Source organism: Anomaloglossus baeobatrachus, chromosome 3, assembly GCF_048569485.1.
Source record: "Anomaloglossus baeobatrachus isolate aAnoBae1 chromosome 3, aAnoBae1.hap1, whole genome shotgun sequence".
Taxonomy (NCBI): domain Eukaryota; kingdom Metazoa; phylum Chordata; class Amphibia; order Anura; family Aromobatidae; genus Anomaloglossus; species Anomaloglossus baeobatrachus.
Window position 1 is genome coordinate 313,020,507 of NC_134355.1, and position 18,245 is coordinate 313,038,751.

An 18,245-nucleotide genomic window follows, 5' to 3' on the forward strand; every position below is an offset into this window, starting at 1 on the left:
CCCATCAAGTGCATCTGCGTGCTCTTCATCCTCTGTGACTGTGGGGACAGCAGTCACACATGGTTTTTCCCACTGAACTTCCACTCCTTTACCCGCAACAGGAAGTGTGATTGGCAGGTCATCACTTGTTTTGGAAGTGGAAACAGAAGGTATTGTTGAGCTGTCAGACATCGAGAGAACCATCATTGGATGCAGGCTACATTATATCCACGCCTGCACCTTCGTCACAGATTGGCTGGACTACCTGCAGTTAATAATTGCATTCCAGAAATGGAAAGGAGTGTAGAATGCACATGTGTTGTACCTTGCTTGGCAGCAAAGGAACACTAACTTAGTATTCCAGACAATTTTAGGATGGCAGAAAAAGAGTCAGCTCTTTGGGCAAATTAAATAGCGTGGCAAAAGTGGACAGATGGGTACAGTGGCCGTGTTTTGTGGGTACCAGGACAGTAAAAGAAGCCTCACTTTCTATCCCTCGTAATGATCAAATGCAGCAAGGAATTCCCTGAGTTTGCTATAAAATTAGCATAGCAAAATGTGCATGAGGGTAGAATGCAGAGGTGCTTGAGATTGCTTGGCACAAGTGGCACAATAAAGGAGTCCAACAGCCATTTTTTGTATGCCACTAAGTTGCAGTATTTTTTGCTATCATTATAGCTTATTAAAAACAGAGCAAGAGGGTGTCCTGCACAGGTGATAGAAATAGCTTGGCACCAGTGGGGCACTAATGGAATACAACAGCCAGTTCTATGATGCCACTAAATGGCAGTATTTTATAGCTTATTAAAAAAAGAGCAGGCGGGTGTCATGCAGAGGTGCTAGAAATAGCTTGGCACCAGTGGCACACAAATGAAATACTACAGCCAGTTCTTGTATGCCACTAAATGGCAGCTTTTTTTGCTATCATTATAGCTTATTAAAAACAGAGCAAAAGGGTGTCCTGCACAGGTGATAGAAATAGCTTGGCACCAGTGGGGCACTAATGGAATACAACAGCCAGTTCTATGATGCCACTAAATGGCAGTATTTTATAGCTTATTAAAAACAGAGCAGGCGGGTGTCATGCAGAGGTGCTAGAAATAGCTTGGCACCAGTGGGACACAAATGAAATACAACAGCCAGTTCTTGTATGCCACTAAATGGCAGCTTTTTTTGCTATCATTATAGCTTATTAAAAAAAGAGCAGGAGGGTGTCATGCAGAGGTGCTAGAAATAGCTTGGCACCAGTGGGGCACTAATGGAATACAACAGCCAGTTCTATGATGCCACTAAATGGCAGTATTTTTTGCTATCATTATAGCTTATTAAAAACAGAGCAAGAGATGTCATGCAGAGGTGCTAGAAATAGCTTGGCACCAGTGGGACAATAATGAAATACAACAGCCAGGTCTTGTATGCCACTAAATGGCAGCTTTTTTTGCTATCATTATAGCTTATTAAAAACAGAGCAGGAGGGTGTCATGCAGAGGTGCTGCACATAGATTTGCACCAGTGGGGCACTAATGGAGTACAACAGCCACTTCTTGTATGCCACTAAGTTCACTCAGTGTTTGCTAGTATAATGGCTTAGTAACAATGAGTTTGAGTGTGCAACGCAGGCAGACGTGCTGCAAATATCTTTGCACTTGTGGGACAATACAGAAGACCAACAGCCACGTTGAGGATGCCACTAAGTTCACTCAGTGTTTGCTAGTATAATGGCTTAGTTATAATGAGTTGGAGTGTGCAATGCAGGCAGAGGTGCTGCAAATATCTGTGCACTAGTGGGACTATACAGAAGTCCAACAGCCACGTTTAGGATGACACTAGGTACACTCAGTGTTTGCTAGTATAATGGCTTAGTAACAATGAGTTTGAGTGTGCAATGCAGGCAGACGTGCTGCAAATATCTTTGCACTTGTGGGAAAATACAGAAGTCCAACAGCCACGTTTAGGATGCCACTAAGTTCCCTCAGTGTTTGCTAGTATAATGGCTTAGTAACAATGAGTTTGAGTGTGCAATGCAGGCAGACGTGCTGCAAATATCTTTGCGCTAGTGGGACAATACAGAAGTCCAATAGCCACTTCTTGAATGCCACTAAGTTCACTCAGTGTTTGCTAGTATAATAGCTTAGTAACAATGAGTTTGAGTGTGCAATGCAGGCAGACGTGCTGCAAATATCTTTGCACTTGTGGGACAATACAGAAGTCCAACAGCCATGTTTAGGATGCCACTAAGTTCACTCAGTGTTTGCTGGTATAATGGCTTAGTTATAATGAATTGGAGTGTGCAATGCAGGCAAAGGTGCTGCAAATATCTGTGCACTAGTGGGACTATACAGAAGTTCAATAGCCACGTTTAGGATGACACTAGGTACACTCAGTGTTTGCTAGTATAATGGCTTAGTAACTATCAGTTTGAGTGTGCAATGCAGGCAGACGTGCTGCAAATATCTTTGCACTTGTGGGACAATACAGAAGTCCAACAGCCACGTTTAGGATGCCACTAAGTTCACTCAGTGTTTGCTAGTATAATGGCTTAGTAACAATGAGTTTGAGTGTGCAATGCAGGCAGACGTGCTGCAAATATCTTTGCGCTAGTGGGACAATACAGAAGTCCAATAGCCACATTTAGGATGCCACTAAGTTCACTCAGTGTTTGCTAGTATAATGGCTTAGTAAGAATGAGTTTGAGTGTGCAATGCAGGCAGACGTGCTGCAAATATCTTTGCACTTGTGGGTCAATACAGAAGTCCAACAGCCACGTTTAGGATGCCACTAAGTTCACTCAGTGTTTGCTAGTATAATGGCTTAGTAACAATGAGTTTGAGTGTGCAATGCAGGCAGACGTGCTGCAAATATCTTTGCACTTGTGGGACAATACAGAAGTCCAACAGCCACGTTTAGGATGCCACTAAGTTCACTCAGTGTTTGATAGTTTAATGGCTTAGTTATAATGAGTTGGAGTGTGCAATGCAGGCAGACGTGCTGCAAATATCTTTGCACTAATGGGACTATACAGAAGTCCAATAGCCACGTTTAGGATGCCACTAAGTTCCCTCAGTGTTTGCTAGTATAATGGCTTAGTAACAATGAGTTTGAGTGTGCAATGCAGTCAGACGTGCTGCAAATATCTTTGCGCTAGTGGGACAATACAGAAGTCCAATAGCTACTTCTTGTATGCCACTAAGTTCCCTCAGTGTTTGCTAGTATAATGGCTTAGTAACAATGAGTTTGAGTGTGCAATGCAGGCAGACGTGCTGCAAATATCTTTGCACTTGTGGGACAATACAGAAGTCCAACAGCCACGTTTAGGATGCCACTAAGTTCACTCAGTGTTTGCTAGTATAATGGCTTAGTTATGATGAGTTGGAGTGTGCAATGCAGGCAGAGATGCTGCAAATATCTGTGCACTAGTGGGACTATACAGAAGTCCAACAGCCACGTTTAGGATGACAGTAGGTACACTCAGTGTTTGCTAGTATAATGGCTTAGTTATAATTAGTTGGAGTGTGCAATGCAGGCAGAGGTGCTGCAAATATCTGTGCACTAGTGGGACTATACAGAAGTCCAATAGCCACGTTTAGGATGACACTAGGTACACTCAGTGTTTGCTAGTATAATGGCTTAGTAACTATCAGTTTGAGTGTGCAATGCAGGCAGACGTGCTGCAAATATCTTTGCACTTGTGGGACAATACAGAAGTTCAACAGCCACGTTTAGGATGCCACCAAGTTCACTCAGTGTTTGCTAGTATAATGGCTTAGTAAAAATGAGTTTGAGTGTGCAATGCAGGCAGACGTGCTGCAAATATCTTTGCGCTAGTGGGACAATACAGAAGTCCAATAGCCACATTTAGGATGCCACTAAGTTCACTCAGTGTTTGCTAGTATAATGGCTTAGTAACAATGAGTTTGAGTGTGCAATGCAGGCAGACGTGCTGCAAATATCTTTGCACTTGTGGGACAATACAGAAGTCCAACAGCCACGTTTAGGATGCCACTAAGTTCACACAGTGTTTGCTAGTATAATGGCTTAGTAACAATGAGTTTGAGTGTGCAATGCAGGCAGACGTGCTGCAAATATCTTTGCGCTAGTGGGACAATACAGAAGTCCAATAGCTACATTTAGGATGCCACTAAGTTCACTCAGTGTTTGCTAGTATAATGGCTTAGTAACAATGAGTTTGAGTGTGCAATGCAGGCAGACGTGCTGCAAATATCTTTGCACTTGTGGGACAATACAGAAGTCCAACAGCCATGTTTAGGATGCCACTAAGTTCACTCAGTGTTTGCTAGTATAATGGCTTAGTAACAATGAGTTTGAGTGTGCAATGCAGGCAGACGTGCTGCAAATATCTTTGCGCTAGTGGGACAATACAGAAGTCCAATAGCCACGTTTAGGATGCCACTAAGTTCACTCAGTGTTTGCTAGTATAATGGCTTAGTAACAATGAGTTTGTGTGTGCAATGCAGGCAGACGTGCTGCAAATATCTTTGCACTTGTGGGACAATACAGAAGTCCAACAGCCATGTTTAGGATTCCACTAAGTTCACTCAGTGTTTGCTAGTATAATGGCTTAGTTATAATGAGTTGGAGTGTGCAATGCAGGCAGACGTGCTGCAAATATCTGTGCACTAGTGGGACTATACAGAAGTCCAACAGCCACGTTTAGGATGACACTAGGTACACTCAGTGTTTGCTAGTATAATGGCTTAGTTATAATGAGTTGGAGTGTGCAATGCAGGCAGAGGTGCTGCAAATATCTGTGCACTAGTGGGACTATACAGAAGTCCAATAGCCACGTTTAGGATGACACTAGGTACACTCAGTGTTTGCTAGTATAATGGCTTAGTAACTATCAGTTTGAGTGTGCAATGCAGGCAGACGTGCTGCAAATATCTTTGCACTTGTGGGACAATACAGAAGTTCAACAGCCACGGTTAGGATGCCACCAAGTTCACTCAGTGTTTGCTAGTATAATGGCTTAGTAAAAATGAGTTTGAGTGTGCAATGCAGGCAGATGTGCTGCAAATATCTTTGCGCTAGTGGGACAATACCGAAGTCCAATAGCCACATTTAGGATGCCACTAAGTTCACTCAGTGTTTGCTAGTATAATGGCTTAGTAACAATCAGTTTGAGTGTGCAATGCAGGCAGACGTGCTGCAAATGTCTGTGCGCTACTGGGACTATACAGAAGTCCAATAGCCACGTTTAGGATGCCACTAGGTACACTCAGTGTTTGCTAGTATAATGGCTTAGTTATAATGAGTTTGAGTGTGCAATGCAGGCAGAGGTGCTGCAAATATCTGTGCACTACTGGGACTATACAGAAGTCCAATAGCCTCGTTTAGGATGCCACTAGGTACACTCAGTGTTTGCTAGTATAATGGCTTAGTTATAATGAGTTGGAGTGTGCAGAGGACAGGAGGGTACAGTGCCAGGGTTGTGGGGCTCTGGGTAGAGGAATGGAAGCCTGCCTTTCTATTCCCTCCCAATGGGGAAATGCAGAGAGGAAATCCCTGACCTTAGCTACACAGACGCTGTCTCTGTTTTCAGGACCTGTCACCTATGGCTCTGACCCTGCCGGTACGTGCCCTTAAAAGGACTGATAGAAAGTGCTCTCCCTAAGCTGTCCAGCGCTGTGTATGGAGCGCATACAGCAGTATCGGCGATAGGACAAAGGACGGCGCTGCGCCAGTGATGTCTGACACCAAGGACGCAGAAGGCAGATAATGGCGTGCTGGAGGAAAATGTCCGGTTTTATAATGCAGGGACATGTGACATGGACATCCTATCACACATGCCGTTGCTTCTCTGGCTAAAAGTCCACTTAGCTGTGTGTGTGTCTGGGATTGGCTGACATGCTGGCCCTCCCCACTACACGCGCGCGCTTAGGGAAGGAAGACAAGGAAAAAAAAAAAAAATCCATACAGCAGTGATCTGAAGGCGCTGTTCCCGCACACTATACACTGAAATTTCATAATTGTGTGAGTCACAGAGTGACTTACACTATTACAGCGGAAAGCCAGCTAGGAATTAGCTGGTTTTTTGCTGCTAGAACCGTTCTCGAACGTATCTAGAACTATCGAGCTTTTGCAGAAAGCTCGAGTTCTAGTTCGATCTAGAACAGGCCCCAAAATCACTCGAGCCGCGAACTGGAGAACCACGAACCTAGAACCACGCTCAACTCTAGTGCTGACACTAATTACTTCTGTTCCCTAGTGATGTTACTAAAACTCTATTACATTTTGCTATATCTCGACATGTATTCGCTGCTATTTCTCAAATTAAAATGTACAGTCACTAATTTCCATCCTCATTAGCTACTAAGATTTAAAGAAAAAATTGCTTGCTATTGACTAATTTTTCTTACACTTGTCTGAACCTTTCCTAAAACTATTTTTCATTTAGTGCAGTTATAGTGCAGGAGTGCAGCTATAGTGGGTACAGAGATAGTAGTCCAATATGGATATTGGTCTCAAAAGTCATCTTGCTACATAGCAAACATAATATAAATGGCATTTTATAGGTGAGGGGCTCTATTATACATTTTACTTTAAACACAGGAGCTTCTAGTCCTATCTCAGTTTCAACTTAAAGGGGTTGTCCTTCTTTGGGGCTCAAGTCTGCAGTCACTCTATATGAACCCTCAAAGTGGTCCCACTGTGTGCTGTCAGGGCTCTCAGGTGCCGACACCAAAAGTAGGCAATAGGGATGATCGAATACCTCAAATAATCAGCTTCGTGAATATTTTCCGAATACCTCGCCGCTATTCGACTATTCGATGCGAAATGTAAGTCTATGAGAAGCCTGAATAGTACCGAATAGTTGTTATTCGGGTTTCCCATAGACTTACATTGCGCATCGAATATTCGCCAATAGTCGAATAGTGGCGAGGTATTCGGAAAATATTCGCAAAGCCGAATAATCGAAGTATTCGATCATCCCTAGTAGGAAATAATGTGACCTTCAGGCACATTTTGACTAGACTTGTAAGGTCTCATCTCAATCAATTCACCTGTATTGAATGAGGCCATGCATGTGTAGTCAGCACGTGATCACATAAATGCAAATCACATACTTGCGATCACACACCTGCCTGCTCCCAAAGCTGGCAGCAGAGAATCCTGACAGCATGCAGTGTGCGCACTGTGAGAATTCACAAGTCTGCAGTCACATAGAGTGACTGCAGTATTAAGTCCCAAACAAGACAACTCCTTTAGGTAAACAATTTTATATATACCTACAATAAATAAAATATATTTTAGCAATAACAGAGTAAATAACATTCTAACTAAATGTAATAAACTATATGTAATTTCTAACATATCAAGGTAAACATAGTAAATATACACTGTCTATTATGGTCTACAGTTTTTACTAATTCTCTAGGGGTTTTATAGCATATTTCAATTTATCTACTTGTCGGTCTTGAAAGGAGATGATATTTAATTTGTTACATTTATGGCTCCTTTATTTGAATGATACTATACATTTCCTGAGACATATGTTCAATTTTTGTGTGTGCACCCGCTAGTCCTCATGTTATCATGCAGTGCAACAAACAATGACTGATAAGCAGATTGATATAAGGAAGCTATCTCAAGCCTGCAATAACATGTTATCATGAGACCAGCTGTCATCAGGTTTTTTTTTCTACCAGCAAAATCACAACTAATAAATAAGGTCGATGTTAGATTTTACTTTTTATTTGAATATACATATGATGCATTTTCTACGAGGCTGTAACTTTACTATTTAATAGTTATCCAGTTCACCTTCAGTACCATAAAATAAAAAGGAACTTAGCGTTTTATTGCCCACAAGGATTTTTTTTTAATTGCAGGGGTAATGACAAGCAGCCCAGACAATTTGCACAGAGCACATAAACTACTGGTCTTACTTTGAATGACCTCTGGTGCCTAATCTTCTCGTGGTCAGAAGTGGGAACTTTTGACGAATTGTCTGCAAAACAGTAATTAAAAAAGTGTATTTCGGTGTCACATATATGGAAAACGTGAGACATAATGCATCTTGATATTACAATTGCTTAATGAGGTTGTGCAGAATAATAAATAAGGCTGCAGCCTCATTGTGTGGAAGAAACATGTTTCTTTAAAAAAAATAAAAATAAATTACAACCTGTCTACCATTTTATTGATATTTGTTTTCTTGCCATTTTCATAGACATTTATCATTGGCCACAATTTTTCAGATCAAAAAGTCAGGCGCCAAATGTACTTTACAGTCTTTAGTGAAATATACAGTATAAGGCTATGTGTCCATGCTGCGGAAAATGCGTGAATTTTGCCGCGGATTTCTCGCGGAAATGCCGCGGATTTCCCGAAAATCTGCAGCACAGGCTCTTCCCAGCCATTTCTATGGCATTTTGGAAATGCTGTGCCCATGCTGCGGATTTTTCTGCAGCGGATTTCGTGCAGATTTTGATCCGGAAAAATCTGCAACATGTCAATTATTGTTGCGGATTTTCATCCAGATTTTGCCTTTAAAATTGAAAAAAAAATAAATCGCAAAATCCACATCAAAATCCGCATCAAATCTGCGGCAAATCCGCGGCAAATCCGCACCTGCGGATTGTGCGGGAAAGCTGCGGATTTTGATGCAGAAAAATCCGCAGATACATTCTCCCGTGGACACATAGCCTTAAGGTCTTTTAATATTTATGTTTCATATTTATGACCAATGTTGCTTATTTGTGATACTTTCCAAAAGCTTCTCTAATGGATTTTAAAAACACCAAAGGCCCAATTCATCAAGACCGATGTGCTTCATGCTGATCTTGATGAGGGGGCTTGCTGGAGTGACTTGTAGACTGTGAGCCCTCGCGGGCAGGGACTTGTGTCCTCCTGTACCAGTCTGTGTTTTGTATTTTTTATGATTATTGTACTTGTCCCTATTATGTATACCCCTTTCACATGTAAAGCGCCATGGAATAAATGGCGCTATAGTAATAAATAATAATACACATCTGATACATTTCAGGTACACGTGTCTTCATTATTGTGGAGCATCTGACGACTGGCGTTCATCAGGTACTGAAGTAAGATATGTGGTGTTCAGAATACCAAAGCTCATCATGAATTAGACTAGCTGTGGCATCCTGCCCCCATCATGCCCAATAAAATGGATGGAGATGGATGAGACTTTTAGGCTGTGTGCTCATGTTGTGTTTTTTCATGCATTTCCGCAGCATTTTGAACTGCAGCGTTTTAATGCCAAAATGCATGCATTTTGTTTTCCAAGCAAAGTCTATGGGAAATAGGCATATTTTGTGCGCACTATGCATTCAAAAAAGCTACATTTTTTGTGATAACATTTTGGCAAAATCTCTGCGTTTGAAAAAGCAACATGTCAATTCTTTTGAGCGTTTTGGCAGCGTTTTGCTAACATTGAAGTCAATAAGAATTATCAAAACGCATCCTAAATTCAAATCATTGCATTTTACTTGCATTTTTAATGCGATTTGCATGTATATTTGTCAACAAAAGCACATCAGTTTTTGGCTGGTAGTAAGCTCAGGGGCTTCCCTGATTACATCACATCCTCAACTAACGTAGAGTACCATTTTGCAAAGACATTTTCTAAGAGATTCTACCTATTCAACAGAATGTAATGAATGTTTGGTAGCATGAAATGACATCAGTAGATGTCAATTTTTTTTTTTTCATTTTTGGAAGCTTTATTTTATCATGACAATGTTTTGGAAACACAACTACTAAAAATCAAGTGCACACATGTGAAAAGCAATCAAAACGCACCTAAAACGCAATGAAAACTTACTCAAAACGCATGCGTTTTTCAAGCGTTTTTGTAGTCAAAACCAAATTTAACATTGTCAAATTCTGCCAGAGGATGCACTTATTTCTGCAAGATACAGAACTCAACATGCGCACATGACCTTACAACTTTTCAAAGCTTGTACCACAGAATTCTTGCATGAAATGTTTTGATGAATTGGGCCCCAAAGGTTTAAAGGGATCCTGCCATGTTTTTTTATATTAAACCGCCCTAATTTGTTTTAAATTATGCAGTGAGCATCGCTAACATAGTTTAATAAACAAAATCAATGTATTTATCTTAAAAAAGACTTTATATGCTGAGGTGAAAAGAGTAAATACCTTAGGTTTCAGTTATAGGGGTGGAGCTTTTGCTGGTATCAATCACTGTCACTCAAGTTCAGGCATGATTCTTTTTTTTAATGTAGTCACAGCCCCACAATGTAAATGATTACACTACAGTTCCCATTATGGTTACATGATTGTGACATTAGCACAGGTCCTGCAGAAACACTTCTCTTCTGCTAATTACCACAGGTCCTTCACCAGCACTTCTCTGCTGAGCTCCACCCATTATGGTCACATGATTGTGACATCAGCACAGGTCCTTCAACACCATTTCTCCAATGTTGAGCTCCAGACCTCAGAATTGGAGAGTTAGTGGTTAAGGTCTGGTGGGGTGATTAATTACAATGCTGGGGACATGACTAAGTTAAAAAAAAGAATCATGGCTGAACTTGAGTGACAGTGACTGAACCCAGCAAAAGCTCTACCTCTATGACTGAAACCTAAGGTATTTACTGCTTTCACCTAAGCAAATAGTCTTTTTTAAGATAAATACATTTTTTATTTCATAAAACAAACAAAAAAAAAACAAAACAAGTTAGTGATGCACATTGCATCATTTAAAACACATTGGGGGTGGTTTAATATAAAAAAAATAACATGACAGGTTCCCTTTAAGATATGCAATATTTAGAACACCACTAAAAACAAGTGTAAAACTGCCATAAGGATACATAGTGAATCTACACTGTTGATTTACATTGGAACTCCTCATTATTTCAATATATAATTTGTAGGTACTTAACTATGTGGATACATTTTTTAATATATACATATATCTATAACTACTTTTAATGTAAACAACCTTATCAATGATTTTATTGATAGTTTGCAGTAAGCTCTGAAGCTCCCTTTACTAGTGATAGGTCGCTGTAGAAAGTTTGAAGGTTGCTCAGGAGCTAAGCTTGCTTCATACCAGGCAGATGCAGGCTGTGTTGCAGAGCTGGCATCTGCCTACAACTACACAGACCGGAGTTAGATCCAATTGCAATAGTTTAACCATTTAAATGCTACTGTCAATCTCAGCCCTAAGAACCATAATCTCAATATATTCTACAATACTTTTAGATTATATAGATAAGAGATTAAACTAACGCAAGTTGAAATCCCCTAAGAGGAATAAAGGAAAAAAAAAAAAGAAAAATGTTTTTAAAAATATAAAACATACATAAAATTTAAATCATCTCCTTTCTCTCTTAAAAAATAAGAAATGTCAAAATTAAAAAAACAAACATATTTAATACTTTTGAGTCCAAAACTTCTGATTCGTTAAAATATGAAATTATTTAATCTATAGGTTTAACTCCAAAAAGAAAATAAAAGAAAAATGTCAGAAAAGCTTGTTTTTAGGTGGCAGAACTTTTCTAAAATGTAATAAAAAGCAATCAAAAAATCATATCTACGCCAAAATAACAATAAAAATGTCAGCTTATGGTACAAAAAGAAGCCCTCATACAACTCCATCAATGGAAAAAGGCAAAAAAAGTTAAAGGCAAAAATGCAGCAGTAAAAACAAAAAATGTTTTCACTATTAAAATAATAAAAAACAGTAAGTTTGGTATTGCATAATCATACTACTCTGGAGACTTATGTTGCCAAGTCATTTTTTCTACAGAAAGAAAGCTGTAATCACAAAAAAATGGCAGAATTGCTTTTTTTTCACAATTCCACCTCACCATAGTTTTTTTTTCCTGTTTCTAGTACATTGTATAATAAAATGAATTGTGTCATACAAAATGTCAACTTTTTTTTTCTTGCAAAAGATAAGCCCTCATATGGCTATGTAAATGTAAAAATAAAAACGTTAATGGCTCTTGGGACAAAGTAAGGTAAAAACAATAGTGTCAAAACTACATATTCCCTGTTCATTAAAGCACCACTCCAGTGGGGGTTTTCAGCTCTTTAAATCTTAAGGCTGATTTACACACAACGATATCGCTAGCGATCTCGTTAGCAATGTGACACGCCCTGATCATTGTTACGAGTTATCGAGATCGCTCATTGGTCATTTTGTAGCGGTCACACGTACACATCTCACAAACGACGCTACATCGTTCAGCGATATATTGTTTGACCAAGGCAGTCGTGTGGATGTTGTTCGTTGGCAGGGTGTCAAACATAGCAATATGTCTGCTACGTTCCAAACAACGAACAATATTTTGAAACTGAACGACGTGTCAACAGTTAACGATTTTCACCCTATTTGCGATCGTTCGGAGTCACACGTAGGTGTCACATGCAATGACGTCGCTAACGATGATGGAAGTGCGTCACGAAAACCGTGACCCCGACGACATATCGTCAGATAAATAGTAGCGTGTAAACCGGCCTTTAGTCTCCTTCCCCTTGTCACATACTTACCTTTTAGCAGCTTGACCTTTTACCAACACCGCTCTGATCCCGCAGTGCCATCTTGTGTCTGTAAATACTGTCTGTACATCATAAGCTCTCAATCCATCTCTATGAGATCCAGAAAGAACCCAGAACAAGGCTCTCAAAGAGATGCATTGAATGACCTCTGGCATGCTCCATGAAACACTGGCGTTCCCAGCAGGTCACAAATCACAGGAGACCGACCGCAGCGGCGGTGACAGAGGATTGAGCCATTAGAAGGTGAGTATAAGACGGGGGGTGGGAGGAAGGGGGGTGGGGCTGGTGTATACTTACAAGAAAATCACCACTCCAGCAGTGCAATAAAAAAATAAAAAAACTATGGAGTGGTGCTTTAAGTGATCAAAGATATGTCTGAGGGATCAATCGCCTATAACACCACTGGCAGGAACTGGATCTTATCTTTGGCTATGGTCCTAGGCTAGATCTTTAAAATATTTTCTCTGAAAAGTCATAGCATTTCAAAGAATATATACAAGTGCATCTCAATAAATTAGAATATCCTCAAAAAGTTAATTTATTTCAGTAATTCAATACAAAAAGGGAAACACATATTATATAGAGTCATTACAAACAGAGTGATCTATTTCACGTGTTCACTTCTGTTAATGTTAATAATTATGGCTTACAGACAATGAAAACCCAAAAGTCATTTTCTCAGAAAATGAAAATAATTACTACAAAACAACTGCAAAGGCTTCCTAAGGCTATGTGCGCACGTTGCGTCGGTGTACCTGCAGTTTATTCTGCACGTTTTCCTTCCCTTGGTTTTTGACCAAATGGCTTTTGACCAGTTTTTATACGCATGCGTATTTACCGCGTTTTTAGTGCGTTTTCAGCGCTTTTTACCTGCGTTTTCACCTGCGTTTCTGCAGATGCGTTTTGTAGATCAAGACAATGAGAAATAAAGTTGGAATAGTCAAAAAGAATGAAAAAAGTGAAAAAAAGGATAACATTAACTTTTAATAAAAATATATGGAAAATTATCAATTTTAATGAAATAATAGGGGTTATGCACATTTTAACAGAAAAATAGGTAAAGTTTATTATTTTTTAGCATTTAAATTTTCGGTTATTGTGTGTGTGTAAAGGAACATTATAACCCTTTAATTTTATGCCAGAAAAGCATGCGTTTTTGAAGCCAGAAACGAAGTGGAAAAGCAGGAAAAAAGCATGAAAAACGCAGGAAAGTTGATTTTGGTTGCATTTTGCCATTTCTCATTGACTCCAATGTTAAGGAAACGCTGCAGAAATGGCAAAAACAACTGACATGCTGCTTCTTTTTCTGCATGGTTTTTGACCCAAAATATGCAAATTAAACGCTGCAGAAAAAAAAGCAAAGTGCAGACAGGATTTCATCTTTTCCTATAGACTTTGCTGGAAAACAAAAACGCATGCGTTTTAGCGCAAAAACGCTGCAGCTAAAAATGCTGTGGAAACGCGGGTAAAAACGCAACGTGCGCACATAGCCTAAGTGTTTAAAATGGTCCCTTAGTCTGGTTCAGCAGGCTACACAATCATGAGGAAGATTGCTGACTTGACAGATGTGCAGAAGTCAGCCATTGACACACTCCACGAGAAGGGTAAGCCACAAAAGGTCATTGATAAACAAGCTGGCCGTTCACAGAGTGCTGTATCCAAACATATTAATGGAAGGTTGAATGGAAGGAAAAAGTGTGGTAGAAAAAGGTGCACAAGCAACTGGGATAACAGTAGCCTTGATAGGGGTGAATTTGGGGGTGAATCATAAGCAGTGGACTGCTGCTGGAGTCAGTGCTTCAAGAGCCACCACACACAGATGTATCCAGGACATGAGGTAAAACTGTTGCAGTCCTAGTGTCAAGCCAGTCATGACCAATAGAAAACACTAGAAGTGTCTTACCTGGGCCAAGGAGAAAAATAACTGGACTGTTGCTCAGTGCTCCAAGGAGTTGTTTTCAGATGAAAGTAAATTTTGCATTTCATTTGGAAATCAAGGTCCTAGAGTCTGGAGAAAGAGTGGATAGGCCACAATCCAAGCTGCTTGAGGTCTAGTGTGAAGTTACCACATTCAGTGATGGCTTGGGGAGCCATGTCATCTGCTGGTATATGTCCACTGTGTTTTATCAAGACCAAAATCAGTGCAGCCGTCTACCAGGAAGCAGGAAATTTTAGAGCAACTGATGCATCTCTCTGCCGACAAGCTTTTTGGAGATGAAAATTTCATTTTCCAGCAGGACTTGGCACCTCTCCACACTACCAAAAGTACCAATACCTGGTTTAATATCCACAGCATCAATGTGCTTTGTTGGCCAGCAAACTCGCCTGACCTTAACCCCATAGAGAATCTATGGGGTATTGACAAGAGAAAGATGAGAGACATCAGACCCAACAATGCAGAGGAGCTGAACGCTGCTATCAAAGCAACTTGGGCTTCCATAACACCTCAGCAGTGCCACAAAATGATTGCATCCATGCCACGCCATATTGATGCAGTAATTCATGGAAAAGGAGCTGCGATCAAGTATTAAGTGCATTTACTGTACATACTTTTCCATAGGCCAACATTTCTAAGTTTAAAATCATTTTTTTCAGTTGGTCTTATATAATATTCTAATTTTCTGAGATAATGACTTTTGGGTTTTCGTTGGCTGTAAGCCATAATCCTCAACATTAACAGAAATAAACACTTGAAATAGATCACTCTGTTTGTAATGACTCTATAATATACAGTGCCTTGTGAAAGTATTTGGCCCCTTTGAATTTTTCAACCTTTTCCCACATTTCAGGCTTCAAACATAAAGATAAAAAATATAAATTTTATGGTAAAGAATCAACAAGTGGGATACAATTGTGAAGTTGAACGAAATTTATTGCTTATTTTAAACTTGTATAAAAAATAATAAACTGAAAATTGAGTCATGCAATATTATTCGGCCCCTTTACGTTAATACTTTGTAGCACCACCTTTTGCTGCGATTACAGCTGTAAGTCGCGTGGGGTATGTGGGGTATATGTCTATCAGTTTTGCACATCAAGAGACTGATATTCTTGCCCAATCTTCCTTTGCAAACAGCTCGAGCTGAGTGAGGTTGGATGGAGAGCATTTGTGAACAGCAGTTTTCAGCTCTTTCCACAGATTCTCAATTGGATTCAGGTCTGGACTTTGACTTGGCCATTCTAACACCTGGATACATTTATTTGTGAACCATTCCATTGTAGATTTTGCGTTATGTTTTGGATCATTGACTTGTTGAAAGACAAATCTCCATCCCAGTCTCAGGTCTTTTGCCGACTCCAACAGGTTTTCTTCAAGAATGGTCCTGTATTTGGCTCCATCCATCTTCCCATCAATTTTAACCATCTTCCCTGTCCCTGCTGAAGAAAAGCAGGCCCAAACCATGATGCTGCCACCATCATGTTTGATAGTGGGGATGGTATGTTCAAGGTGATGAGCTGTGTTGCTTTCATGTCAAACATATCGTTTGGCATTGTGCCCAAAAAGTTCAATTTTGGTTTCATCTGACCAGAGCACCTTCTTGCACATGTTTGGTGTGTCTCCCAGGTGGCTTGTGGCAAACTTTAAACAACACTTTTTATGGATATATTTGTGAAATGGCTTTCTTCTTGCCACTCTTCCATAAAGGCCAGATTTGTGCAGTGTACGACTGATTGTTGTCCTATGGACAGACTCTCCCATCTCAGCTGTAGATCTTTGCAGTTCATCCAGAGTGATCATGGGCCTCTTGGCTGCATCTCTGATCAATCTTCTTCTTATTTGACATGACATTTTTGAGGGACAGCCAGGTCTTGGTAGATTTTCAGTGGTATGATACTCCCTCCATTTCAATATGATCACTTGCACAGTGCTTTTTGGGATGTTTAAAGTTGTGGAAACCTTTTTGTAACCACACCCAGCTTAAAACTTCTCCACAACAGTATCATGGACCTGCCTGTTGTGTTCCTTGGTCTTCATGATGCTCTCTGTGCTTTAAACAGAACACTGAGACTATCACAGAGCAGGTGCATTTATACGGAGACTTGATTACACACAGGTGGCCAGCATCAGACTGGCTACCGGAGGAATCTCTAGTAATGTCAGGCCTGGATTCAGTTACCTGTATTACACTCCGGAGCTCTCACCTGCAGGCTGGACTGATCTCAGAGTTTGCAGGACTGAACCGTGAGCGCCGAGTGATTGATTCCCCGGCGATTGCGGTTCAGTTCATGAAAGCTGCGGACAGGTTGGGCTGATCTCCGGAGATCAGGTGAGAGCACCGGAGATCAGCCCGACCTGTCTGCAGCAGTCATGAACTGAACCGCAATCGCTGGGGAATCAATCACTCGGTGCTCGCGATTCAGTCTAAGGCTGCAATCTGGAGCATTACTGGAGATTCCTCCGGTAGCCAGTCCAACGCTGCAGGTGGCTTATATTTATCATCATCAGTCATTTAGGACAACATTGGATCATTCAGAGATCTTCAATGAACTTCTGGAGTGAGTTTGCTGCACTGAAAGTAAAGGGGCCAAATAATATTGCACGCCCCACTTTTCAGTTTATTCTTTTTTACTAAAGTTTAAAATAAGCAATAAATTTTGTTCAACTTCACAATTGTCTTCCACTTATTGTTGATTCTTCACCATAACATTAAAATTTTTATCTTTGTTTGAGCCTGAAATGTGGGAAAAGGTTGAAAAATTCAAGGGGGCCGAATACTTTCACAAGGCACTGTATGTGTTTCCCTTTTTGTATTAAATTGCTGAAATAAATTCACTTTTTGATGATATTCTAATTTATTGAGATGCACTTGTAGCTGGCTGAAATTGTGCAGCAAGGTTCTAATACATTTTCAAACTGTGTAAAAACACACGAAGAGTATCATATCCAAAAATTATGACTTTATTGAAAAAATTACAAACATGTATATATATCATAAAAAGTTTCCAAAATCATCAAAAATTGTATAAATAGGAGCACAACCCAGGGACAAAAAGGTAACGCAGTAAGCATCCCACATTCATATCAACAGGATAAGTAAGTAAAAAGTCAAATAAAGTGCCATATCGATGAAATCTGAAATACAGTTCACCTTGTATCTATCAGGTGGATATTGTATGTAATATAAATAATCCTTTATAGTGCCAATAGGCAAACATAATTGAATAAGGAATGGAAAGGCAGTAATAATAATACTAGTAAGAAGGACGGAAATAATCATTATCAATAGTATATTTTGAAATCGTATTAGTAGAAAATAAAAAAGGAATATTTCTCATATACAGGGACCCCAAAATTATGTTAGAATAACCAAGAATTATTAATAGTGCCCCACCTATATTCATACCATCCCACATAAATAATATACGTTTTGTGCCATCTTTCTACCTGTGTAGCTGGAGGATTTCCCTATGGGTGTTTTGCATGGGTGTAAATTGATCTGGATCAATGTGATTTTGTGAACATGTGGGATTGATCCTATGTAATATTTATTGTTAACTCTCCCTCCTTAGGGTCATTAGTCTGGAGGCACACTGTCTATGGACCCATCTATATATACCTATTTCTACAATTTTTGATGATTTTGGAAACTTTTTATGATATATACATGTTTGTAATTTATTCTATCAATATTGTCATGATTTTTCGATATAATACTCTGTGTGTTTTTACAAAGTTTGAAAATGTTTAAGATAGAGTTTATCCAGATTGGTGGTCCAACATAGGGGATTATAATAATCTTTGATACATT

General features: G+C 39.7%; 1 protein-coding gene across 1 annotated transcript in view; it reads right to left on the reverse strand.

Annotated features, from left to right (window-relative positions):
• RFX6 (regulatory factor X6) overlaps positions 1–18,245 on the reverse strand; it is a 343,542-nt gene that overhangs the window by 267,082 nt on the left and 58,215 nt on the right. Inside the window, exon 4 of the mRNA XM_075338312.1 lies at positions 7,887–7,948. Coding sequence (XP_075194427.1) covers positions 7,887–7,948 — 62 coding nt within the window. The remainder of the gene's footprint in view (positions 1–7,886; positions 7,949–18,245) is intronic.